We start from the raw sequence: 23,135 nt of genomic DNA, 5'->3' as shown, positions 1-23,135 counted from the left end.
AAAAAGAAACAGATACTAAAAGGATATTTGCTAAAACATTGCAAAGGATTATCATCTAAGCAATAAGGAAAAGTATTTTCCACTCTTTCTTATTCGATTTATAGTTAATAGAGTTGCTTCTTTCTCCTCCAGGGAAGCTACTTTTTATGAAATGTAATATAATTTGGAAAGCAGCAGGCAGGAGAAAGAAATTTGATGTCGTTTAAATATGAAGAAGTTATGAAGGATTTTGAGAATGAGCTTGCTGCTACAATTTGTTTTTATTTAACAATTACCTTAAATGATGGAACAGAATCTTACAGAGAAAAACATTAAATACTATTATAAGCCAATAAAAAAATCTTATCTAAAAGCACATTTACCTACAAAGGAAGATTAATTTTAAATTCATATTCTAATGAATGATCATTTACTATTAAATGATAAGAACTCAACTTTTTAAAATTTATACTAATTTAAAACTGAAACAAAATTATAGGATTGCACATTTAAAGCAGGCCCTATTTAGTATTCAGTAAATTTTCATCTGGTCCTAGAAGAAATAATGACTAATAACTTAAATTAATAATTTATATAAAGCAAAAGTGACACAATTCCTTCTTTTATTTATGTAAATGAATAACATATTAATATGAATAACATTATAAGCTCATGAGATGCTACAGCCAAAGGAGAACTTGACATCAGGTTCAGCCTTTTCATTTTACGAATGAGGAAAGTCAGGGTATGAGGTTAAGCAAATTGCCGGCAAGATCAGTTAGGTTATGAACCTATATCAGAATTAGAATTAATTAAGATTCGTGACTCCTGATCTATCAGTCTCTCTTGGCTTTATTTGAAAATAGTTGAAATTGAAAAATATTTCTTCCTGATTGAATGAACAACTGAAAGACTTCCTCATAGAGCTCTCTGTTTAGCTAAATATTTGAACCCTAATTTGGAGTGATTCATTCTGTCAGTTTAAAAGCCAATTTGTCAGTGAAGCACCTGGATATCTTATTCATCTTCTCCCCTTTAACACATGGGGGAAGGCTGGCAATTGACCAATGTTAACATAATTATAATATCTGTTTCTACCTACACCATATTGGTAGTGGGAGGACAAATCAGATAACACATTTTTAAAAAAATATTGCAAGCTGCTTGAAACAAAGAGAGTTATGGAAATCCAGGAGGTACTCTTCATTTGAATTATCTTGTTAAGGGATTTTCCCAAGGCTATCTAGTGAGTCATTGGTCACCATAACAAGTGGTTGTCATCCATCATTTGGATTAAAGTGACTAATTGAAGATAGGAGTTTAATTACACTCATAAGAATGGAAGATAGCAGATTTTTTGACAATTTCAATAAAATTCTTCTATACATAAAGATTGATGACAAAATTAAGTTGGTGTACTGTTGTCCTTCAGGATAAGAAGCTTAAGTTAGTGTGGAATAACTAAAACAAATGACTCTGTGGGAGGAGGAGATGAACTGTGAAAGCTAGCAAAGCTAGTCTAGGACAAATCCCCAAGGGTTGTTTGGTCAAGGAAATCCAAAATGTTCATGACCAAATATAATTCAAAATAAACAGTAAGTAACTTATTTTGTTACTTAAGATTTAATGAAAATTAAGTTACTTTTCAGATCTAGACCACTAAATTAAAAACCTGTGCATAAGGATTCTACATTTTTTTTGGTATGGAGATAATAAATATTTAAGTGGAAAAATTATTTTTCATACTAAACTCAGGAAATATTTTTTGGCATACTGAAGCTGTTAGATATCATTTTCATGAGGTCAATAACCTGTTTATGAATCTGTAGTAGTTCCTAATCATCTATAAAGAAGTCAACATTAAAAGAATTAGGGAAAAATTTTTATCATACCTAATAACTTAATATCTAATAATATCAGAGAAAAGCAATTCAATATATGTTTTTATTTATGATCATTACATTGGGGAATTATTTGGGTAAAATAATTTTTAGAACAGGTTTTTATTTTTCTTTTAAGAATGCAACTACTCCCCTGGTCACATTGAGTTCAAAATCTAGGAGCTGATTGTTCCCTCTCTCATCTCTCCAAAGCACTACTAGACCCTACTCAGTCCAATAAGTTAGCTTCTGCACTATCTCTTATACTTATATTTCCATTTCTACTTCCACTTCTATTAATTTGACTCTTTATTACTTTTCTCTTGATTGTTATATTTGCTTTTAAAATCTCTGGCTGCTTCTAATCTATTCCCTTTTCTAATTAATTCTGTACCTGAGAAGCAGGGAAAAACAAACAAACAAACAAACAAAAAACCTCTGATTATCAGTCAGTGTGGTCCAGTGGAAAAGGACTTTGGACTTGGACATTTGGCTTCAAATTATCTGAGTGAGTTTGGAAGTCATTCAAATTTTTTGGTTCTTAGCTCTTGAATCTATAATATGAAATGTCCTAGACTAGATAACATCTACGGATCTTTTCAGTTCTATATATGATTCTATGACTATTGCCAAACTAAATGTGAACACCTGGAATTCATCAGTCAAGGTTATTCATATACTATTTCTTCTCATTAGGTCCCTTTGTCTCTGAAAAACTAACCATTCAATTATTATGTGAACATAAACCACCTCCTCTAATCATTTGGACAGACCAGTGAATTTAAAATCGGAAAGATATTAATTCAAATTCTGCCTCATATTTATTAGTTGTGAATTCCCCCACCTCTCCCTTCATAAGTTGCTAATTTCTTTATGCTAAGATTTGCACAAATAAATGGCTTGAATTTTACATTCTTTCAGGTCCCTTTGGTTTTAAAAAGGGAAGAAGAATCCTTCTTCTCCTCTTAACAATAATTTTTATCTAAATTATGTCTCGTCTTCAAAATCCAGGTCCAAGGTGACCTGTTTCACAGAGCAAGCCTTTCCTAACTTGTGGAAGTCTAAATTGGTATAACCCTGCGGGTCTGGAGACACCCTTTGTACTAGTCCTATCAAAAGGAATTTTCCCCATAGATTCTGCCTTTTCTCTCTCTCTCTTTTTCCTGAGGAACACATTTCTGTATACTATCAAATAACAACAACAAAAATAATAATCTAGGATCTCTGAATCCCCCAAGGAATACACACACACACACACACACACACACACACACACACACAGAAGGGATTCATATTTCCAAAAATACTGAATTCTTTCTCTGTGGAAGACATTGTGTTAGACACATAGGAAATACAAAAATGAATAAAACATAGTATCCTTACCTACTGTCAAGATGCTTACTTCACATTAAAGGAATTACAAATAACTATAATTAAAGGCAAGATATCTACCATCAGAAGGCTATGAGAGTGCAGAAGAGGCAGTGATGACAATTGACTAAGTAGCTTAGGGAAAAAACAATGCATTTATGTCATATATTTTATTACATAATGTGAATACTTTATTATTATGAGATTATGAATTTATTGAAGTGCCCTATATTCTTCTTCTTTATATTACTTGGGGTAGCAAATAGTACACATAGTATGTTATCAATAAATGCTGGATAAATGAATAAATAAATATAATATTAGGTGTGCTAGATATCACTCAAGATTTATATGATCTGTCCTTGTGGGTATATGAATATTCTAGTTCTTCAGGGATGCCCAGTTCTTGTAGCAAAACCTACAGATTCAATTTGTGGCCACAACTTCCACCAAGTCAACATGGAATCTCACTTCTAGTATAAAAATACCACTGCTAGTATAAAAATAAAAGTATAAGCTAATATAAATTTTAACATATTAATATATTAGAAACATAAAATGAAAGCTATCCACGGAACTGTGAATTTCAATTATAGTTTTTAAAAGTATGTGTTAAATTTAATGTTGTTGTAACAAAGTTGACTTGCTTGTCAATGTACTTTTTTGAACTTCCTTTTTTACTTGTCTCTCTCTCCTACTTTATCAATGCTTTTTTTTTGCATAACTATTACCATCCCCAAGAAAATGCCTTACCTAATAAAAGTACTCTCCCTTTTTTTAAACAAATAAGAATAATCAAACAAAACAAAATCATGCATCAGCCATATCTGAAAGTGTATGTCTCATTCTACACCTCTGCTCTATTGCTTCTCTACTAAGAGGTGAGAAATATACTTCATCATCAGTCGTTTTAGAGGTTAGTGTATGAACTAGCCATTAATTCTTTTAAAATTGTTTTTTCTTTGCATTTGTTATGATTTAAATTATTCTTCTGTCTCCTTACTTCACTCTGTATTGCTGTATTGGTTCATGCAAACCATTCTATGTTTCTTTTTTTTTTTTTTTTTTTTTTTCATTATTTCTGGATAGCATAAATATTTTGTGTTGAGAGAGAGAGAGAGAGAGAGAGAGAGAGAGAGAGAGAGAGAGAGAGAGAGAGAGAGAGAGAGAGAGAGAGAGAAAGTGAGAACAAGAGAGAGTAAGTGCTATCAGGGAATTCCCAAAATTATAATCTGGGGGTTAGATTTTATGACTGTTGTGCCTTTCTTTGGAGGACAGAAAGCATATATATCCAGGAATAACACAGTGTATAAGAAATCATCTCCTTACATCTCATCAACTAGAGATGAACTGATGATTGATTTGTGTTGCTGTAGAATGGGGGTGAATTGAGAAAATTATCATAATTTCAGAGTTGCCTCTTTTTGCAAGTCCTATTTATGGGATTCTGATTATTGCTTCCAGCCTTGAACCCCACAGAGATCCTCACTAGAGCAACAAGCAGGTCAGTATGCTCTGTGATCACACCATCTGGTTTAAACATAACAGAGAAACCAGCAATAAGAAAGTAATACCAACTGAGTGCTGAGCAGAGCGTTGGCCCATAGACTACAAAAAGGATTTTTCCCAATATGACATCTGTGCAGTATCCTTTTTTGTTGTCCTTTGGGTAAACTCAGGAATCACCAACATATTATCATTATCACATATTAATAACTCCCTGAGTGGGCTTTTCTGTATACATTCTGGGTAACCATATGCACAGTTCCATCAAGGCTTTAGAACCTCCCCAGGTTAGCAAACTCCTCTGATTCCCCAATCTAATGATTTTGTGATAAAATCAGTATCTTTTACTCTATAAAAATTCTTGTCTTGCTTTGCTAGGCTGCTTCCTCCCTGAAGAGGAAAGCCTGCGTCACCCAAAATAAGTGCCTTTGCTTGGATCAGAGATTGTCTGACTGACTTCTTTCAAAGACAATACCACAACACACATCTGGTAGCCCAACACTATGTATAAAGGAATTTTCATCATAAACCTTTTTTCCCTTTTTTCCTCCATGGATCTGGGGATCATTTATCCATACCTATAGAGATAAATTCCTTTAGGCAATTCTAAATCCAAAGAGATATAATTCAAGAGTAATTATTCCTAAAATGAAATGTGGTTCACTTAAACCCAGAGTTTAGAGGTTTGGGGCCACAAGTTACATAGCAGTGGATCTAAAAATGAGAACTAATTCAAGATTTAAACGTAAAGTGTGATATTATAAGCAAATTAGGAGAACAAGGGACAGTCTACCTCTCAGATTTGTGGAGAAGGGAGGAATTTATTGCCAAAGAAGAACTAGAGGGCATTATGAAAAGCAAAAGGGATTATTTTGATAACATTAAATCAAAAAGTTCTGACACAAGCAAAACCAATGTCGCCAAGATTAGAAGAAAAATAGAAAGGTGGGAAAAAACTTTTTACAGCCAGTATTTCTGATAAAGGCCTATTTCTAAAATATATGTATATTTGACTCAAATTTATAAGAATACAGGCCATTCTCTAAATGGTTAATGGTCCAAGAACATGAACAATTTTCAGATGAAGAAATTAAAGCCATTTCTAGTCATATCAGAAAATGCTCTAAATCACTATTTAATTTATTGATTAGAGAAATACAAATTAAGACAATTCTGAGTTGCCACTTCATACTTCTCAGATTGACTAAGATGACAGGGAAAAATAATGATGGATGTTGGAGGGGATATGGGAAAACTGGGATACTAATACATTGTTTGGTGGAGTTGTTAAATGATCCAATCATTCAGGAAAGCAATTTGATGAACTATGACAGACTTGGCTCTTTTCAAGCCAAGGTGAAGTGATTTAAGGTAATTCCAATAGATTTGGGATGAAAAGTGCCATCCACATCTACACAGAGATTTATGGAGACTGAATGTGGATCAAGGCATAGTATTTTCACTTTTTTGCTATTGTTTATTTGTGTGCTTTTTTTCTTTCTCATGTTTTTTTCTGTAGAGAGTCACAGATAGTGGGGGAACTCTAGGTGAGGTATAAGACCCTCCAGCCTAGCCAGGGAACCTGCTGACACCTCTAGTTTGGCTCCCCATTTCCAGAAAGGACATCTTCCTGAAAAGTCAGGAGGTATAACAACCTGTATGGGCAGAGCAATACTAAGTGGCAAAGAGACATCTACACACAATAGCAAGTTTTTTATCTGGTCCAGCATGCACAGTATACAGTTAGTGCATGTGCAGTGTGCTACAGTTAGGTAAGAGTATTACGTTATATAACACTGAAAGAATTAGGAAAATCGGACTTCTGTTTGACCATCCATAGGAGCTCCATTTCTTCACTCCTCACCCATGATCAGAATTCTGATTGGTACTGAAATCCTCCAGTGAGCAGATCCGGATATTACATTTTTTCCTTTTTATCTGATGTGTGTGTGTGTGTGTGTGTGTGTGTGTGTGTGTGTGTGTGTGTGCGTGCGCGCGCGCGCGCCGCAACATGATCAATGTGGAAATATATTTAGAATAATTGTACATATTTAACTTTTATGGGATTGCTTGCTATCTTGAGGAGGGAGAGGGAGAGAAAGGGAGAAAAAATTTAAACCCAAGGTTTTACAAAGGTGAATGTTGAAAACTATCTTTGTATGTATTTGGGGAAAAAATTATTAAAATTAAATAAAAATAAAGATAGGACCTAAAACTGAGTTAAATATAGAATATGTTTGGCATGGTGAGATTATATGGGAATTAGTTTATGTGGATAATCAATGTACAATTTGCTACACCATTAACCTATTATAACATTACATTACTATTTACTATGATTTCTCTGGCATCTGTGTGAAGATTCATGTTATAGCAATTATATCTACTCAACAGTTACATCAATACTCAGATCTAAAGAAGATTTTCAGTTGTCAATGTTAGCACGCAAGGCTATCCGTGGGTTGGTGAAAGATTTGCCACAGAAAGACTAAAGAGCTAGATGAAACAGGGATATTGATCTTGGGTGAAATTGTCTGAAGTGAGAAAGAATCAGTTATATAACTTAATTTATCCAGGTACAGTGAATTTGTTTTTATGCCTTTTTGCCAGCATTGTGGATTATTTTTAATAGCTTACTTAGAGAAATTTCTACATGCTAGTATCAAGATTAGAGAAGCTTTTTTAACATGTTCAGAAATGGTATTAGCTTAAGATTTTTTAACTCACAATTAATTTGTGTTTCCAATAATTCTCCCTGTAGAACACCATCATTTGAAGATACTAAATGTTCAAATCTTAGGGCTTTTCATCATCAAAAACTCAAGCCTGAATGCTTCTAAGATGCAAATCAAAAGGACAAATTCCAAGAAAGACCTGCCATACCCTATCTTTTAAACTCAGCTACTGTAGCATAAACATTTCAGCAGGATTTTTACACTAAGTTTAGCAAGTAGATTCCCAGGAGAATAGGTCTAGTTATTTATCTTCATTCGGGTTCATGAGAAAATATTTAACTAAACAATGAAATTATTGTAAAATGAACAGATAAAAGAATAATGCCTATGGGACCTGGAATGCTTTCAAACATTTTATGCCTAAGGCATTGCTCAAGGGGCTGCTAGACTAAGAACAAACAAACAAATAAAAACCACCTGACTCTTCTTTGAAACAGTGGGGGGAGGGAAAGGCTGGAAAAAAGAAAACTAGAATTGTTCTCCTGTACTAATTTCATTATTTCCACCTCAATCCTCCCAATCACTGTTTTCTTTGGGTTTTGGGAAATAAACATGGAAGTAAAAGGAGGAAGAAATGAAGAGACATGACAGTTGAGACTGAATCACATGAGAAGTATTTCTGTATTCTGCTTTAACTCAAAAATAAATCAAAATGCCCTACAGTTTAGTAACCCAAGTCTCCAAACCCATTGGTATGGGTCACTCTCTTTACTGATGATGATTAATACTCTGTACCTACCATTGTGAAAGTGAGGAAATAGAGAGGTTTGCTTTCAAGCCTAAGGGTCTCTTCAGTCTCATCAGATTTTGCAAACAGTTCAGGTTTTTTCAGCTTCCAGTTTTGAGAGAAAAGATGGATTATGACAACCTCACTTCCAGTTGCTGAAAGAAAAGACTCTGGCAAGAAGCTTGCATGAGAGGAGCGGGCATCACCATCATGTCCACGTGAAATATGTCGTATATGCAATGGCATATTTTATATCTGTATATGTGACTTACTGTGTGTTTGAGTATGCTTGCTTTTATTTTTTATTTTATTTTGATATTTTCCTTTGTCTTTTGTTATGCTCATCCTATAATCATGTGTAATTGTTTTGTGCATATGCTGTTGTTTAAAGTTAAGTTGTACACAACATCTCAGTAAGTGAAAGGGATTTGTTTCTGTGTTTATAATCACTATTAACTGCCCAAGAAAGTAAACATTGAAATAAATACTTTTCTATTATGGCAATAAGTTATAATCAGTATTTATCATTGTTGTTTTTATTTTTTATTTTTTGTCTTGGTCCTCTATGATTTTATCATTTGTATTCTTTGAAGGTATTTCTTTTATCAAATAAAAATAACTTACATTAAAGTTAAGTTATATCATGTAGTATTATTCAGTCAACTAATTTTGCTTTATTAGTTTGTTGTTTTTCATTGTGTCCAACTTCATGGACAATGTCCGTGAGTTTTTCTTGGCAAAGATACTGAAGTGGTTTACCATTTCCTCCTCCAGTTGAGTAAGGTACAGGTTAAGTTTCTTGCCCAAGTTCATACAATTAGTAAGTGTCTGAGGATGAATTTGAACTCAGAGCCCAGTTTGATTCTTGATTTCGAGGCCCAGTGCTCTAAACACTAAGCTATCTAGCTGTCTCTTGTTAGATACATTTATTGTTTTTGATTGTTGAAAATATACATGTTATGTCTTGTATGTAATTAAGGATGTTATCATTATAGTATTCTTTATTGTACCATCTTTACCACAGTATTGTTAATGTGTATTTATTTATTTTAGTTTCAATAGTACCCAAGATTTGTTGCCTGAAACACCAGAAAAATTATCCTAAAAGTTTTAAAGTGTTGGTGCTTGTGATTATACTGTATACGTTCTGGTTTTGTACTTATACCATGAAATGTTTGTAAGGGACCACAATGACTTTTGGCAGCAAAGAGGTATATAATCTGAGCCCCAAAGCCCAGTGGTATGAGATTCTCTCAATAGTGGTTTTAGATCAATGCTCTGAGACTGCATGATCAGGTTTGGCAAGAAAGGGAGAGAAGAGAGATTAGCTCTTCGAGCTTGAAAGTTGCTTTGAATCTCTTTTTTGCTCTATATTTGCTTTAGAAGTTTCTGGCTTTAAGAGAGGAAATGAATGATGACAATCTCACTATAGAATAGAGGAATGAATGGAATTGAATGGAAGAAACCAATGTAAGAGGAGCTGGCAGTCTGTCATGTTCTGTCTCCAGCTTGCTATCCTATTGACAGTGGGAAAGGAAACTTCCCCTTGAGTAAGGCCTAGGATTCTTTCTCTTGATTGAGCTGAGTTATCTCTCTCCCAGTGGAAGATCTTTAATTTATGGTGTCTGGCATAATTTCTCCTATCTATACTTTCTCTAATTATTATTTTGCTATTAACTGGACAGATGCATTTCATTTCTACTTGTTATATGTATTCACTATGGAATTGATATTTGATAGGAAAGGAATCAAACCTTTGATATAAAGTGTGGATCCTTTTATTAATCAATGAACATCAATGAAAAGTTAGCTTGTATGGGAAAATCACATCATCTAGAATAATGATATTTAAGGGAGCAGATTGAAATAATTCTAGCCTGGTACTCTTATCTATCTGACGAGAGGAGAGTACACAGATGTCTAACTCTGACCTGTTTTTACCTTCTGTCAGAAAAAAAAAAGTCTCCTTTGGAAAAGGGTAAAAAAAGAAAACTAGAGATGTCTATTCTGCTTCCATTTTAGTCACACAACAATATCTGGATGCTCTATGTTGGGGCAGCCCCGTCCTATATCTTTATTTTATTTAAGGAAGGTAATTCATTGTGTAAGAATCCCTATATCAGTAGTGATCACCAGCTCTTTGTGATTTTGTAGATTAAACCTGGAGAGTTTTCCTAAGTACAAAATTCATTAATTACCTTTGGCTGCGAAATTACCTTTGAATTTATGTCTTCTTGGTCAATGTCTAGCATACTAGATTGCCTCCATCAAGTGAAAAAATAGCCGCTAAAAGATGAAAATTGTTGTTTATGTCCTCATTTTCTCCCCTTAATTATCTATATCATAGAGACATAGACTATTACAAATAGAAGGAATTTTAGAAAGTTTTAAATTTAACTTCATTTGTAGACAAGAAAATCAAAACCAAGAAAGAGCAAATCAATTGCCTAAGATCATCTAAGTAGTACAGCCATGATGTAAACTCATTTTATGACTTCTAATTCAGTGATCTTTCGATTATGTTGTCATGCTCTATTCATTTGTCATCTAGCTTGGTCAATGATTTCATACTATACCTCAATTAACATCTTTATAACTCAACTTTCTCATATGTTCATCTTGAGCTTATAAAAAAATGTGATTATTTAAAAAAAACAGATTGTATTTGCTTAAAATTTTCTATCTTACTTTTTTTAAAACAATAATTTCCCTTTAGTATACTATCATTTGAAAATACTAAATGTTCAAATCCAAGTGCTCTCTATCACAAAATGAAGCCTGAATGCTGCTGCTAGGATGTAAAACAAAAATACAACTACTGTTTTTAAAATAGTACTTTGTTTGCTTGAATAAAACACCAAAAATTTCAATCACTTTCTTCTTATAGTGAGTAGACAGCTTATAATTTTAAAAAATAGCAGGGTTCAAATCTCAATCCAGACATATGCCAACTGAACTGGGCAACTAAGTCACTTATATTGGTGGCTCAGGATACTCTCTAAAGTTCAGAGCAAGTTCCAGCCTGGCAATGTGGAGATCTCGTCTTAATAAGAGTTCCCTACACCAATTAAATCACAAGTATGGATAAAGATAATGGAATTGATAGACAGGATCTTAATTAGAAATGCAAATAAGAGATAATAGAGTAAACCATGTCTATATTTCAGTCAAACCTTTGTCTTCTATCAACTTCCACTGAACCTTCTGAGTATGAGTATTGTCTTATGACAATAGTGTCCAAATTTTTTTCCACACCTTACCAGTAACAAATTTCTATAATACTATATTATGTACATTACAAAATATACACAAAAATAGAAATTTAAAAGGTAATGTTAATGAAATGAATAATTAAAATATTTTTAATTTAATATTAAAGATTCTTTCCACTCTCACTAATATGATGGAATATGCTTTATTATTTTTGAAAATCTTGGTTAATATTGTAGTACAGCAATTTTGTCAGATTCCAATTTTAGCTTATTTTAATACTTCATTGTAATGACATATATGCATGGAAAAGTAGATATTACATAAACTTCATATTATATAAACAAATTTAAATATGTCTATATAGAAAACATTTCAAAGCAATTCTAAGTATAAATGGTATTAAACACAATTTCAAACTGGTGTGATAAAATGAATAATAAAATATTAATTCTGGAAAACACTACTATAATTAATCTCACAATTACCTTAAGAATTGTTCTTGAGTTCTCATAATTTAAACTGAAGTACATAATGGAAACACTTGAATGGTTTTATAATAGGTTAATATTGTGACTTTTACCATTATAATAACTAATTGAATAGTCCTCGATTCTAGGTTCCAGATGTCTTAAATTTTGCTCATTAATAAAGAATGAACACAGCTAACTATGTTCTAACTTTAGTAAGCCAAAAATATAATAATTATAAATTATGACATGGGGAAGGCAGGAGAGAATTATAACTTGGATACTTAAAAGCACTTATATAAAACAAATTTCAACATGGAAAACATGCATTTTCATAGAAATAGTTACAAAGTGCAAATGTTATGTTTGTTCTAATCATGAAGACTTTGATCTTTCATACAGGATTCCTTATGACCTATAGATGAAATGACAGCAGGTACTAAATTTGATTTTTCTTTTCTTCTGTTTTGAGAAGTCAAAACTTCCCATTCCTTTCTCCATTTCCTAAATTCATATTTAGGTAGATCTTTGATTTCATTCATGTGAATAATCAAGCACAGGAGGTCAAAAGAAAGTAGACAACATTGAAAAGCAGAAACACTATGCCAAGTAATCTTTTTATGAAAAAAATTACTTATATTTTATAGAAAATTCAATTTAACAAATATAAATTATAAAGTTATGATGATATTATGTTAAACCCTGGGGATACAAAGATAGAAAAAAAAACAGGATATAGAAAAAATCCTAAAATTTTAGGATTTCAAATTTTCCATTGTGACACATTAAAGACTGTTTGGGTATGTTACATAGAATCCTTAATGCTGTTTCCTATAAGTGGTCATTTTGGGAGGATGTGAGAAACTTGACTTGTGGTTTCTTAGACATTAGGAATTTCTGTTGAGGAAAAACCTTTTTAAATGGATGCCTTGCTCTGAAACTTCTGGCCTCTGAGAGTTGAATGACACAGAGGGCCCAGGAGAACAATAGTGACTTGTCTCAAGCCATACAGAGGTTATTGTTTGTCCTTTGTTCTGGGGAGAGGACCATGATATCAGGGAGGTGATACTATGACATGCAAGTGAATTGGATTTTAGTGAGGGAGGTCTATGCAAGGTCACCTGCCTCACTTTCTCCTCCAGAGCCATCGGGGTCAAAGTGGCAAGATATAGATCAAGTTGACTGAAGATGGAACTGGATGCTGTGGGAAACCTTGGCCTTTTTAAGCTAAGGTTTTTCAATAGACCTCAGTTTGATTGAGGCTGCCCCCATTCAGTGATTAAAACTAGGTTGTAATCCAAGCAAATTATGTTTTCTTTCACCTAATCCAATGAAATATAAATGAATGAATGAATCTGGGAAGGAAAGATTCTCAGGATTTCTGGTCAAAGCAGAAATGATTGCTATTTGCAATCTGAGTCAATCAGGACCCAAACAATGGCCAAATGGGACTTGAAGTAGGACCTATGGGTGGCCAATGAGAATCAGATGGTCTTTGTTTTAAGGCCTGCTCCTTTATGTGATAGAGATCTACTTCAAATGTAGGGCTTTCTGTTTCTGATATTAGCTCTTGACTATCCACTGCCCTAAGCTGCCTCTCTCAAATCGTCAATAGCAATATAAATTCATATCAGCAAATACTGAACTCATTCTGTCTTATTATTCAGTGGTTCCCTTCCTACTTTTCCCAATTGGGATGGAAATGTTCATAGACAAGTTAATATCATTTAATGAAAGCACTTCTCTCTCTAGGAGGGAGAGATATGATAGTGTTAAGGAGGCAGCTATTGCTGCCACTAATGATAGCAACTCACATATTTATAAAACTTTAAGCTTTATAAAGTGTTTTTTTCCATAATCCTATAATGCATGTAATACACATATTATAACAATTTCATTGAAGAAGAATCTGAAACTCAGTTGAAATAAGTTACTAGCCTATCAGTCAAATAGCCAGTACTCTGAATATGGATGCCATATCCTGATGCTGGATTCTAACTTTGTTTCACATGACAAGAAATTGAAAAGTTGAGGATTAGAAAAGTAGAATCTAGAAACTTATTTGTAACTTGAAAGGGAAAGTTATTTGGATCTATTGCACATAATTCCAAGATTGCTTGCTTGATATATCTACCTCTATCTATCAACCTATCTACCCTATCCACTTGTTTATTTACATTTTCATTTATTAATTTATTTACTTGCTTATCTATTCATTCAATTACTTATTTACTTATCTATTATCTTCCCCCTCCCATGACAGGCTAAGATAAGCATTTATTCTTTTCATAATGGATGCCTTTGACTAAAAACACAAAAAAGTGTGTGTGTGTGTATATATTCATATATACATGTATGTAGGTGTGTAGATTTGGTTTAGAGTCCTCATCAAGATCAGTTAACCTTGTACTTACTCCTATTTCTGGAGTATTCCTATAAATAATATCAGTTGAAAATTTTGTCAGTGGATACAACTCCTCATAAAATAAAGGGCAGACTAACTCCCTCTGTGACTCTTGATCCTTGACCATAAAGTGGGACAGCAAGGAAGGAAGATAATAAGGGCTCCTCAATGAAATGACACTATTATACCCATTTATCTATGCCCCTGTAGAGATATTTGAGATCATCTGTGTTTTTCATGGAACCAGTTGCTTACATACAAAATAAAATGTCTTTAATAGTTTTGATAACACTTCAAATTAAAAGCAAATATCTTAAGTAGATAATTGAATTTCATTAACATGGAAAGACAGAAAGTACGAATTGAACAAGAAACTGTCCTTGAGAAGATCAGCATGATGAAGGATGTTCACTAGAAGCAAGACTCTACATAATAATTATATCTTGGTCACAGCAATTCATGAAGACTGCTAAGTTATGTATGTTTTTAAAATATGCAAGTTTTGAGCTTTATCTTTGGTGGGACTATCCACACAAAAGAAAGTTTATCACTTGAAGAAGCGCTATGCACAAAGTGCAATAATGATATAGGTTTAACATTCCAATGCTATCCTAGAAAATCAATGTAGAATGAGTTTTTCTCATTCTTTGTCTTGGAAAATATAATTATCCACAGTGATCCATTTGTTCTTGTGAATGCATCCAGAATCTTATGTTCAAATATGCTGTTTCTAAATACATACATAAGTTTAGAGGTTGAGTATATATATTTAGCATATTGAAGAGTATTGTTGTCACTATTTAGGTGTAATTATTTAGAATGAACTTGTGGTGATTTTATTTCTTTTTACAAAATGAGGCGAATTGCACCTACTATTGTTCAGCAATATTTGCAAATTGACATCCCACCAATCTTAAGCAATTTTTAAAAACTTTTTGTTTAAAATATTAATATGGTAAATCATGCTATATAAAAACCCTACTTTTAAATTGTATTTTATATTGAGTCTGTTGCTTTCAGCATAATACAACCTACAATGTGTGTGTGTGTGTGTGTGTGTGTGTGTGTGTGTGTGTATGTATGTGTGTATGTGTGTACATGCTTATTTGGAGGTAGACTTTCCCTAGCTAGTGTCAGTTTTGATTTGAACTCAGATCCTCCTGACTCTAGGACCAGTGTTCTAACCACTTAACTGCCCCAGCTTACAAGATTTTAAAGCAGAAAATTGCATTGAAATCCCTGAAATAATAAAAACTGTATAATCTCTTAGAGTTTTATTTTCTAATGCCTAAAAAAAGTCCAATATCTTGCTGTGTAAAGAACAGACCATCAAAGAAGGTCCTATAGCATTCTGAGATATTGTCTTTCTGAACATAATTCAATAAATATTAATCACTATAAACTGCATACAATTAGAACAAAATTGATGCCAACAAAAAAAATTTTTTCAACACAATAAGCAAATAAAAACACTACCTATCAATGAGTCTTTTCATCCCAACATGCTTGTCTAAATCATCTCTAATTTGGATTCAAGTAATACTAAACAGCCATAAACCATAAGATTTACGAGCCATGAAATATGTAAATCTCAAGTATACTGTATAAATACATTTTTTTTGTTTTCACCTAGAAGATAAAATTATTTATAATAAATATAGTCAACTACATAGAAGTCACATTACCCATTAAAGAAAATCATTAAGGCATTTGTGTTATCTAGTTAGTTGGTCATTATGACATTTCCCCTTAATATACCTTTAAGTAATTTTCTTTTTAAATTGCCCATGTTGCTTTGTGATGACTTAGCAAAAGTCTTTAATAAAAAACACTGGGTTAACATTCTTTTACTTGGATACTCTTCCAGGCTATAACCATTATTCTCTTTGAACAAAGTCTTCTTAGCCACACAAGTCACTCTTTTGCCTGCTGTGGAACTGTCTCCTTATCTGGTAATGTACACTTCTTCACTTCTACCTCTAAGAATCAATCCTTCAGCTCAAGTACCATCACCACCAGCAAAACTTCTATCTCCCTCTAACTAGAATGCAAATTCATCAAGATCAGGACTTTCACTTTTGTCTTTGTATATCCAAGTCTAAGCACTTAGTAGTCACAATAAATATTGTTCACTAACTGATTAAAGGAATTCTAGATAAGAATGTGTTTGTTAAATGTTTAATATAAGCAGTTCTCAAAATATTTATGACATACTTTTAAATTTAATCAGTATCATTAATATTTTTCTTTTCATATTATTATTAGGTATAAACAATATACAAAATTGAGTCCTGATTTGTAACATTTGCTTATCTCTGACCTATAAATACCTACAGTAAAAATTTAACAATACTCTGACAACTGGCTTCAATGTGCTCCTGCTAGGATTTTCAGAACATAAGAACACATTGACACTATTTGTTCAACTGGAGAATGAATCAGTTATTCAATAATAAAAAATATATCCAATTAGATACAGGCTGGTGGTCATCAGGAATCTTTGGCAATTGAGGGAGAAAACAAATCTGGAGAAAGTAAAAGCTACTTTTCAATGAAATTATAAATTAGATATCTACCATGATGAAAAATCCAACTTCCCTGTTGTTCAGAAGGAATGAAGTACCAGCTGAATTTTATTGAATGGAGAGAATTTCATAGTATAGCTTTTGCATTCACCACTCACCTTAGGCACCCAGTGGCATTACGCAGCACCTGTGAAGAATGGAGCTGTATTTTCCGATCATCCTGGAGTGGTGAATTTTCCCATCCAGAGTGAGGGATGATAACTGCATTGGTCAACACTGCAAGGGCATCCTGGATAATTGGCATTTTAAGTGCATCGCATGAAGAAAGATTCCAAAGGACTCCTATAAAAATACAAATTAAAAATAGCACTTGTTATAACCACTGATTTTCTTGCTTTAAAACTGTTTCTTCTTTTAGTGTTGTTAATAAACTTGTCAAAAATACAAGATAGTGCAAGCAGGTACAAGTTTCTCCCTTAAGACTGTGCCCCTTAACTTTCATTAAAAGATAAAAAAGGAATTCAGTTTAGAGTATCTCTGTGGGCTCTAGAAATAGGGCTGTCAAAATCTGACAAGTGGAAAGAGAGTTTGTAATTTAGTTATCTGTGTTTTATCATAGAAAGCAACCAGAGTTGGAAGAACTGATTAGGTACATGATATTGAATAGAATTCTGTCTACTGAAAATGCAAGGGAGAGAATCTCCCCAATTTTACCTAATCCCAAAGGCATATAAGGAAGTCCATTTGCAGAGTTATTCTCTATGTAACCCACTGTTTCTACTTTCATAATCCATCTATTATAGCTTATCCAATTTGCTCTAGGTCTTATATTTAACAAAACATGAAAATAAGGCCACACTCCACATGCAGGGATGCAAAAGGAAATGGGGGAATAATATAAGAACAAACCAGTAGACCTAATGAGTTTAGATCCCATAGGTAGTTTAATAGGAAAAAAGATACTTTACCTACTTTGCCTGTCTCTTTGCTTATTTTGGAAAGTAGTGCTTAAGAGGGAAATATAAACTGGATTGCTGCAGGCAGACATTTGTGCCTTCATTGCTTGATGATATAGGAAGCAACAGAAATTGCATGGGAATGTACTTATAGTTACTAACATGGAACTGAGAGTTTTATTTCTTTGAAAAAATACACTTAATCTTTAATCCAGATTAAGGGAATTATTTTTTTTAATTTCTATAAAAACAATTTCTAATAGAATTCAATAATTTTCTTAATATTTATTGTGGCATAGAATTTAATACTGGAAGGGGATTAGAGATACAATCCAATTCTCTCATATTACAGTTGAAAAACAGTTATGATTTTACTTGTACCACAATAGTTACAAAAATATATGTATAAACATGATCCATTTCTTTAGAATATATTGATTCTTGATTTTCTTGTTTAATATAAAGGAAAAAGCCCTAAAGAAGCTGAATTTTAAATTTCTTGAGTGCAGGGACTGTGCCTTATATATTGCTATGCTTTCCACTGCACAGAGCAAGTCCTCAATAATTATTTATTAAATGAATTAAATGAATGAAGGTGAAAAGGGGGGAGGAAGGGAAGACTATTCATATTTCAAAAGAGTACTACTTCACACTTAGCAGACTGGATAATAAATCAAAAAAAGCATAATGACATATGTTGTAAGGAATGTGTAAACAGTGGGACATTAATGCAGTGTTAGTGCAGTTGTAAACGAATCCAACAATGTTGGAGAACAATTTGAAACTATGTCCAAAGGCTTATTAAATTGTTCATACTTTCTAATTCAGCAATGTTACTTCTAGGCCTGTATCTTAGAGATCAAAGAAAAAAGAAGTAGACAAATATGTACAAAATATTTATAGTACTTCTTTTTGTGATCCAAAGTATTGGAAAATTGAGGGGTTATCTATGGATTAGTAAATGAGTGAACAAGTTGTGTCATATGATTGTGATAGAATACTATAATGCTATAAGAAATGATGAACAAAATGCTTTCAGAAAAACCTGGAAAGATTACATAAATTGACAAAATGAATGGAAAGAGGAGAATATTGTACATAGTAACAGTGATGACCAACTGTGAATGACTTAGCTATTCTCAGGAATACAATGATACAAGACAGTTCCAAATGACAATGATGAAAAATGCTATCCTCCTCCAGAGAAAGAACTGATGGAGTCTGAATGCAGATCAAAACACACTTAAACATTTTATTTTTATTTTTGGCCTGTGTTTTCTTTTATAATAGGGCTAATATGGAACATATTTGCAAGACTGTACATGTAAAATGTGAATCAAATTGCTTGCAGTCTCAAGGAGTGGGGAGGAGAGGAGAGAATTTGAAACTTGAAATAAAAAAAAATGTTAAAATTGATTTTATGTGTAATTGAGAGAAAACAAAACCCAAAGCCTTTCAAACAAATCTCTCTTTTATATTGAAAAGGGGTTAATCAAGTTCCAGGAGAAAGGTGCTTCTATTTTGAAGAGAAAAAAAAATCATTTTTTTTTTAACCAAAGAGGAAGCTAATAAAATTTAAATTAAACAATTAAACTGGATACCTATACTTGTCTAGACTCTGACAAAATGAAAACAAGATGAAACACCCCATTTTCATAATTGCTAGTTATGAAGACTAATTAATAACTAAAGTAAATTTTCATTATTTCATAGACACTTACTGACATCACATGTAGATATGTAAATATACTACTGTATCTCATTATACGATAATCATGGTTCTTACCAAATGAAATTCGCAATATTTTCCATTTCTGAAACACAGTATTTAGAAGAAATATATTAATTTATATTAGTTATTCATTTATTCATATTCTGTTTCATAATCCTTCTTACAATCAATAATTCACATGTATACAGTGTAGTACTTTAGAGTTTAAAAAGTGCTTTCCTTACAAAACTTGTGAGGAAGTATTCTTTTTTTTTTCCTTCTTCTTCTTCTTCTTCTTCTTCTTCTTCTTTTTTTTTTTTTTTTGTAAATAAGAAAACCAGAGGGTCAAATAAATTAAATGACCTACTTATAACTAGTGAGTGGCAGAATCAAGATTTAGGAACTTAGATGGTCATAGATCTCAAGCTGGAATTACTATAAGGGTATCTAATCCAAATCTATCTGTTTTGTGGATGAGGATACTGTGAGGCCCACAGAGATTAAATAACTTGTCCCAGCAGCTTTGTTTCCAATTCTGTAATTATAATTTTTACATTATTAATGACTGTAATATTAAGGAACATTTAAAATGATTTTAATTTTTAGTACAGTATTCCTCAGGCTCCTAAAATATAATCGTGCAACATCAAGAAATATGAGGTTAATGTTTTACTTTAGATTCAACAACATAGACAAATTGTTTTCAAATTCTATCTTTCTCACTCTCACAACTCCAACTGATTCTCCCTTCTATATTTTTACCACAACAGTGGTCTGGCACCTCAAATTTAACAGCACTAAAACTGAATGATTATATCTTTTCTAAACGTAACCTTCCCTTCAAGGTCTCAATCTGTAATAATTGCATATTATATTCTAAGGTTTTCCTTTCAAGTATCTAGCTCCATAAACTGAATACCATATTCCTTATAAGGATCCAAACCTTGGAGCCATCTTTAACTTATTTTATTTATTTTTCATTATTAACTTTTTAATTATTTTTATTATTAACTTATTCCCCAATTCAATAATTCTACCTCTACAACATTTCTTTGAAACATTCCTACTGTAATTATTTTTTATTAAGGTTCCTATCTTAATTTTTCTGTTATTGTACTAACTTTCTAATAGGTCTTTCTGCCTCTTGTTCATTTTGTTTTCAATCCAGCTTCTAAATTTGTATCTAAGAAATCTAATATACTTGTATGCTTACTCTTCTACTCAAAAATCTTTACTTATTACCTAAAATATATCAAAGAAATTATAAATTCCTTAGAATTACATTCAAAATTCTTTACCTTACCTGCTTTATCCATTCTCTCACACAAATTGGATTGCTTTCCCTATCTTGTTTTTAATCATCTCTTCTTCCATTCCATGTGTTTATACCTATACAGATCTGGAATACCCTTACAAAAATGCAATTTCCACCTAGTCAGGACACTTCTTTTTCCACTTTAGTGTCTCTTTTCCCATATAACTTTCCCAGAATTCCTTCCCCCTCCCTAAGGCAATTGGGGTTAAGTGACTTGCCCTTGTCACACAGCTAAGAAGTGTTAAGTGTCTGAGACCAAATTTGAACTCAGGTCCTTCTGACTTCAGGACTGCTGTTCTATCCACTGCACCACTTAGCTGCCCCATCCCTAGAATTCCTTTTTGAAAAGAACTTATTTACCCCTCAAACTGCTCATATTTTGCTTGGAATCCAATCATATTTTTATTATCACATTTTTCTTGGCACATGCCATTATTCTACAGGCAGTTAGCTTTTTTTAAAAGAGTGAAATGTATTGTTTTTGTCTTTCTCCAGCACCTAAAAAACAATTAATTGAATTGAATATCATTCAATAACATTGAAGGAGCTAGATTGTTCAGTGAATACAGAAGGAAAAGTGTTTTTATTTGATGTTTTAAGATTAGTTAAAGAATGAAAACTTCTTTAAGAAGCAGGAAAAAGGTGCAAGAGACAAAGATGAGTGGATTAAAGAGAAGAAACAGAAGGGTGAATTTTGGCTTTAGCAGCAGCTGGTGGTACAGTGGAGAGATTACTGGGCCTTCCTGAGTCAGGAAGACTTCAACTAGGATCCAGCTTCATATACTAGCTCTGTGATTCCAGGCAAATCACTTAACTTCTGCCTTAGCTTCCTCTACTGTAAAATAGGGATAGTAATAGCACTTGCCTCTCAGGGTTGCTGGGAGGAACAAAAGAGAGATTAGTTATAAAATAATTAGCACAGTGTCTATATATAATAGTAAGCAATTAATAAATAATTTTTATCCCTTTCTTCTTCCCTCTCTCCCCTTCTTTTGCTCTTCTTTTTTCCTTAGGATCTTATCTCTGCTAAACATGCACAGTAAAGTATATGCATCTTTCAACACTGATTATCTTTGCGTCCCTTTCTAAACCCAACTTCAAAAGTTCTGCAACTAGAGCCAAGTGGTTATTGATATTTCAAAGCTGATTAAAATAAAATGGATCTGCTGCTATCAAAATATATTTGACTAAAAAATAAGATTGTTGGAACAAGAAAAAAAACTTCAATTTCCATATGTCATACTTTTTATAAAAGATTTCAAAATTCCCTTATACAAACCAAGCAAATTTTCAAAAATATGAGGAATGGGCCGTGGGAATGGAGAAATAGGGCAAATGGAAACTGATTGCTTTATCTCAGAGGAGATGAGTGATTCGAATAAATAATGATGCAATCCCAGACTTTACTAATTGTTTAATCTTTTTTCTCTTAAAAAATTACTTCATTTTAATTCAGAAACCCTGCATGTGTAGAAATTTCTTAGTTCATATTCAATTGACCTTTACAGGATAGTTGTCTGTGTGATTCACACTTCAATTAAGTTATAATTATATTTGACCTAAATATCTCTGAGCTTTCTACCTACTTCTCTTTGTTAAAAATTCAATTTTGAATGTATTTTGTCTTCATGTCACAGTCATCTCATCCCTATCTCTAGACTGAATTCTTCTTCAACACATAGAAGAACAGTCAAATAAAAACATCTACTCCAGAAAATCTTTCTGACAATGTATACAATAGTCTATTTTAGAAGTCATGAAGGAGAAGGTATTTTTCTATTCCAGGACCTTCACTGATTTTCCTATTATTCCAACCTCAACATCATTCTAATGATTTTTTCATTTATATTGTTGTTTTCCACATGTACCTTGTTCTCTTAGTAATGGTATTTCTGGGACACAGGGCAATGCATTCTTTTTAACTTTTTAGGGACATAGTTACAAGCTTCTAAACAGAATGGTCAAACTGATTTGGAGTCCACTACCATGGCATTGTTGTGTACCTGTCCTGCCATAGCCCTTCAACAAACAGAATTTTTTTGTGTTTGGTCATCTTTGTTTCTCATCTATTTATACATTTTCCAATTTGCATGGAAATGAGGTAAGCTTAAACTCATTTTAATTTGCATTTCTTTACTAGTAGGAGCAAGTTTTCATGTGTATACTTATATCTTGTTCATATTTTTTTTTTACTACTTATCTATTGGAGATGATCTTCTTTTCTTACTGCTATCTGTTTGTACATGAGAACTGTGGATAGATCTGGTTTAATTATCTGATTATTTATAATTACACATAATAAATAGAAGGACATTGCTGGATTTTATAGATAGTTGAAAGATCCTT

The 23,135-nt window shown here is 32.6% G+C and overlaps 1 protein-coding gene across 1 annotated transcript in view; it reads right to left on the bottom strand.

The window, feature by feature from the left end:
* CTNND2 (catenin delta 2) overlaps positions 1-23,135 on the bottom strand; it is a 1,154,077-nt gene that overhangs the window by 217,255 nt on the left and 913,687 nt on the right. The window contains 1 exon segment of the mRNA XM_074279123.1: positions 16,966-17,149. Coding sequence (XP_074135224.1) covers positions 16,966-17,149 — 184 coding nt within the window.

Source organism: Sminthopsis crassicaudata, chromosome 1 (genome assembly GCF_048593235.1).
Source record: "Sminthopsis crassicaudata isolate SCR6 chromosome 1, ASM4859323v1, whole genome shotgun sequence".
NCBI lineage: Eukaryota > Metazoa > Chordata > Mammalia > Dasyuromorphia > Dasyuridae > Sminthopsis > Sminthopsis crassicaudata.
Note: the sequence above shows the minus strand (reverse complement) of the source record. Positions and strands in the feature narration are given on the sequence as shown.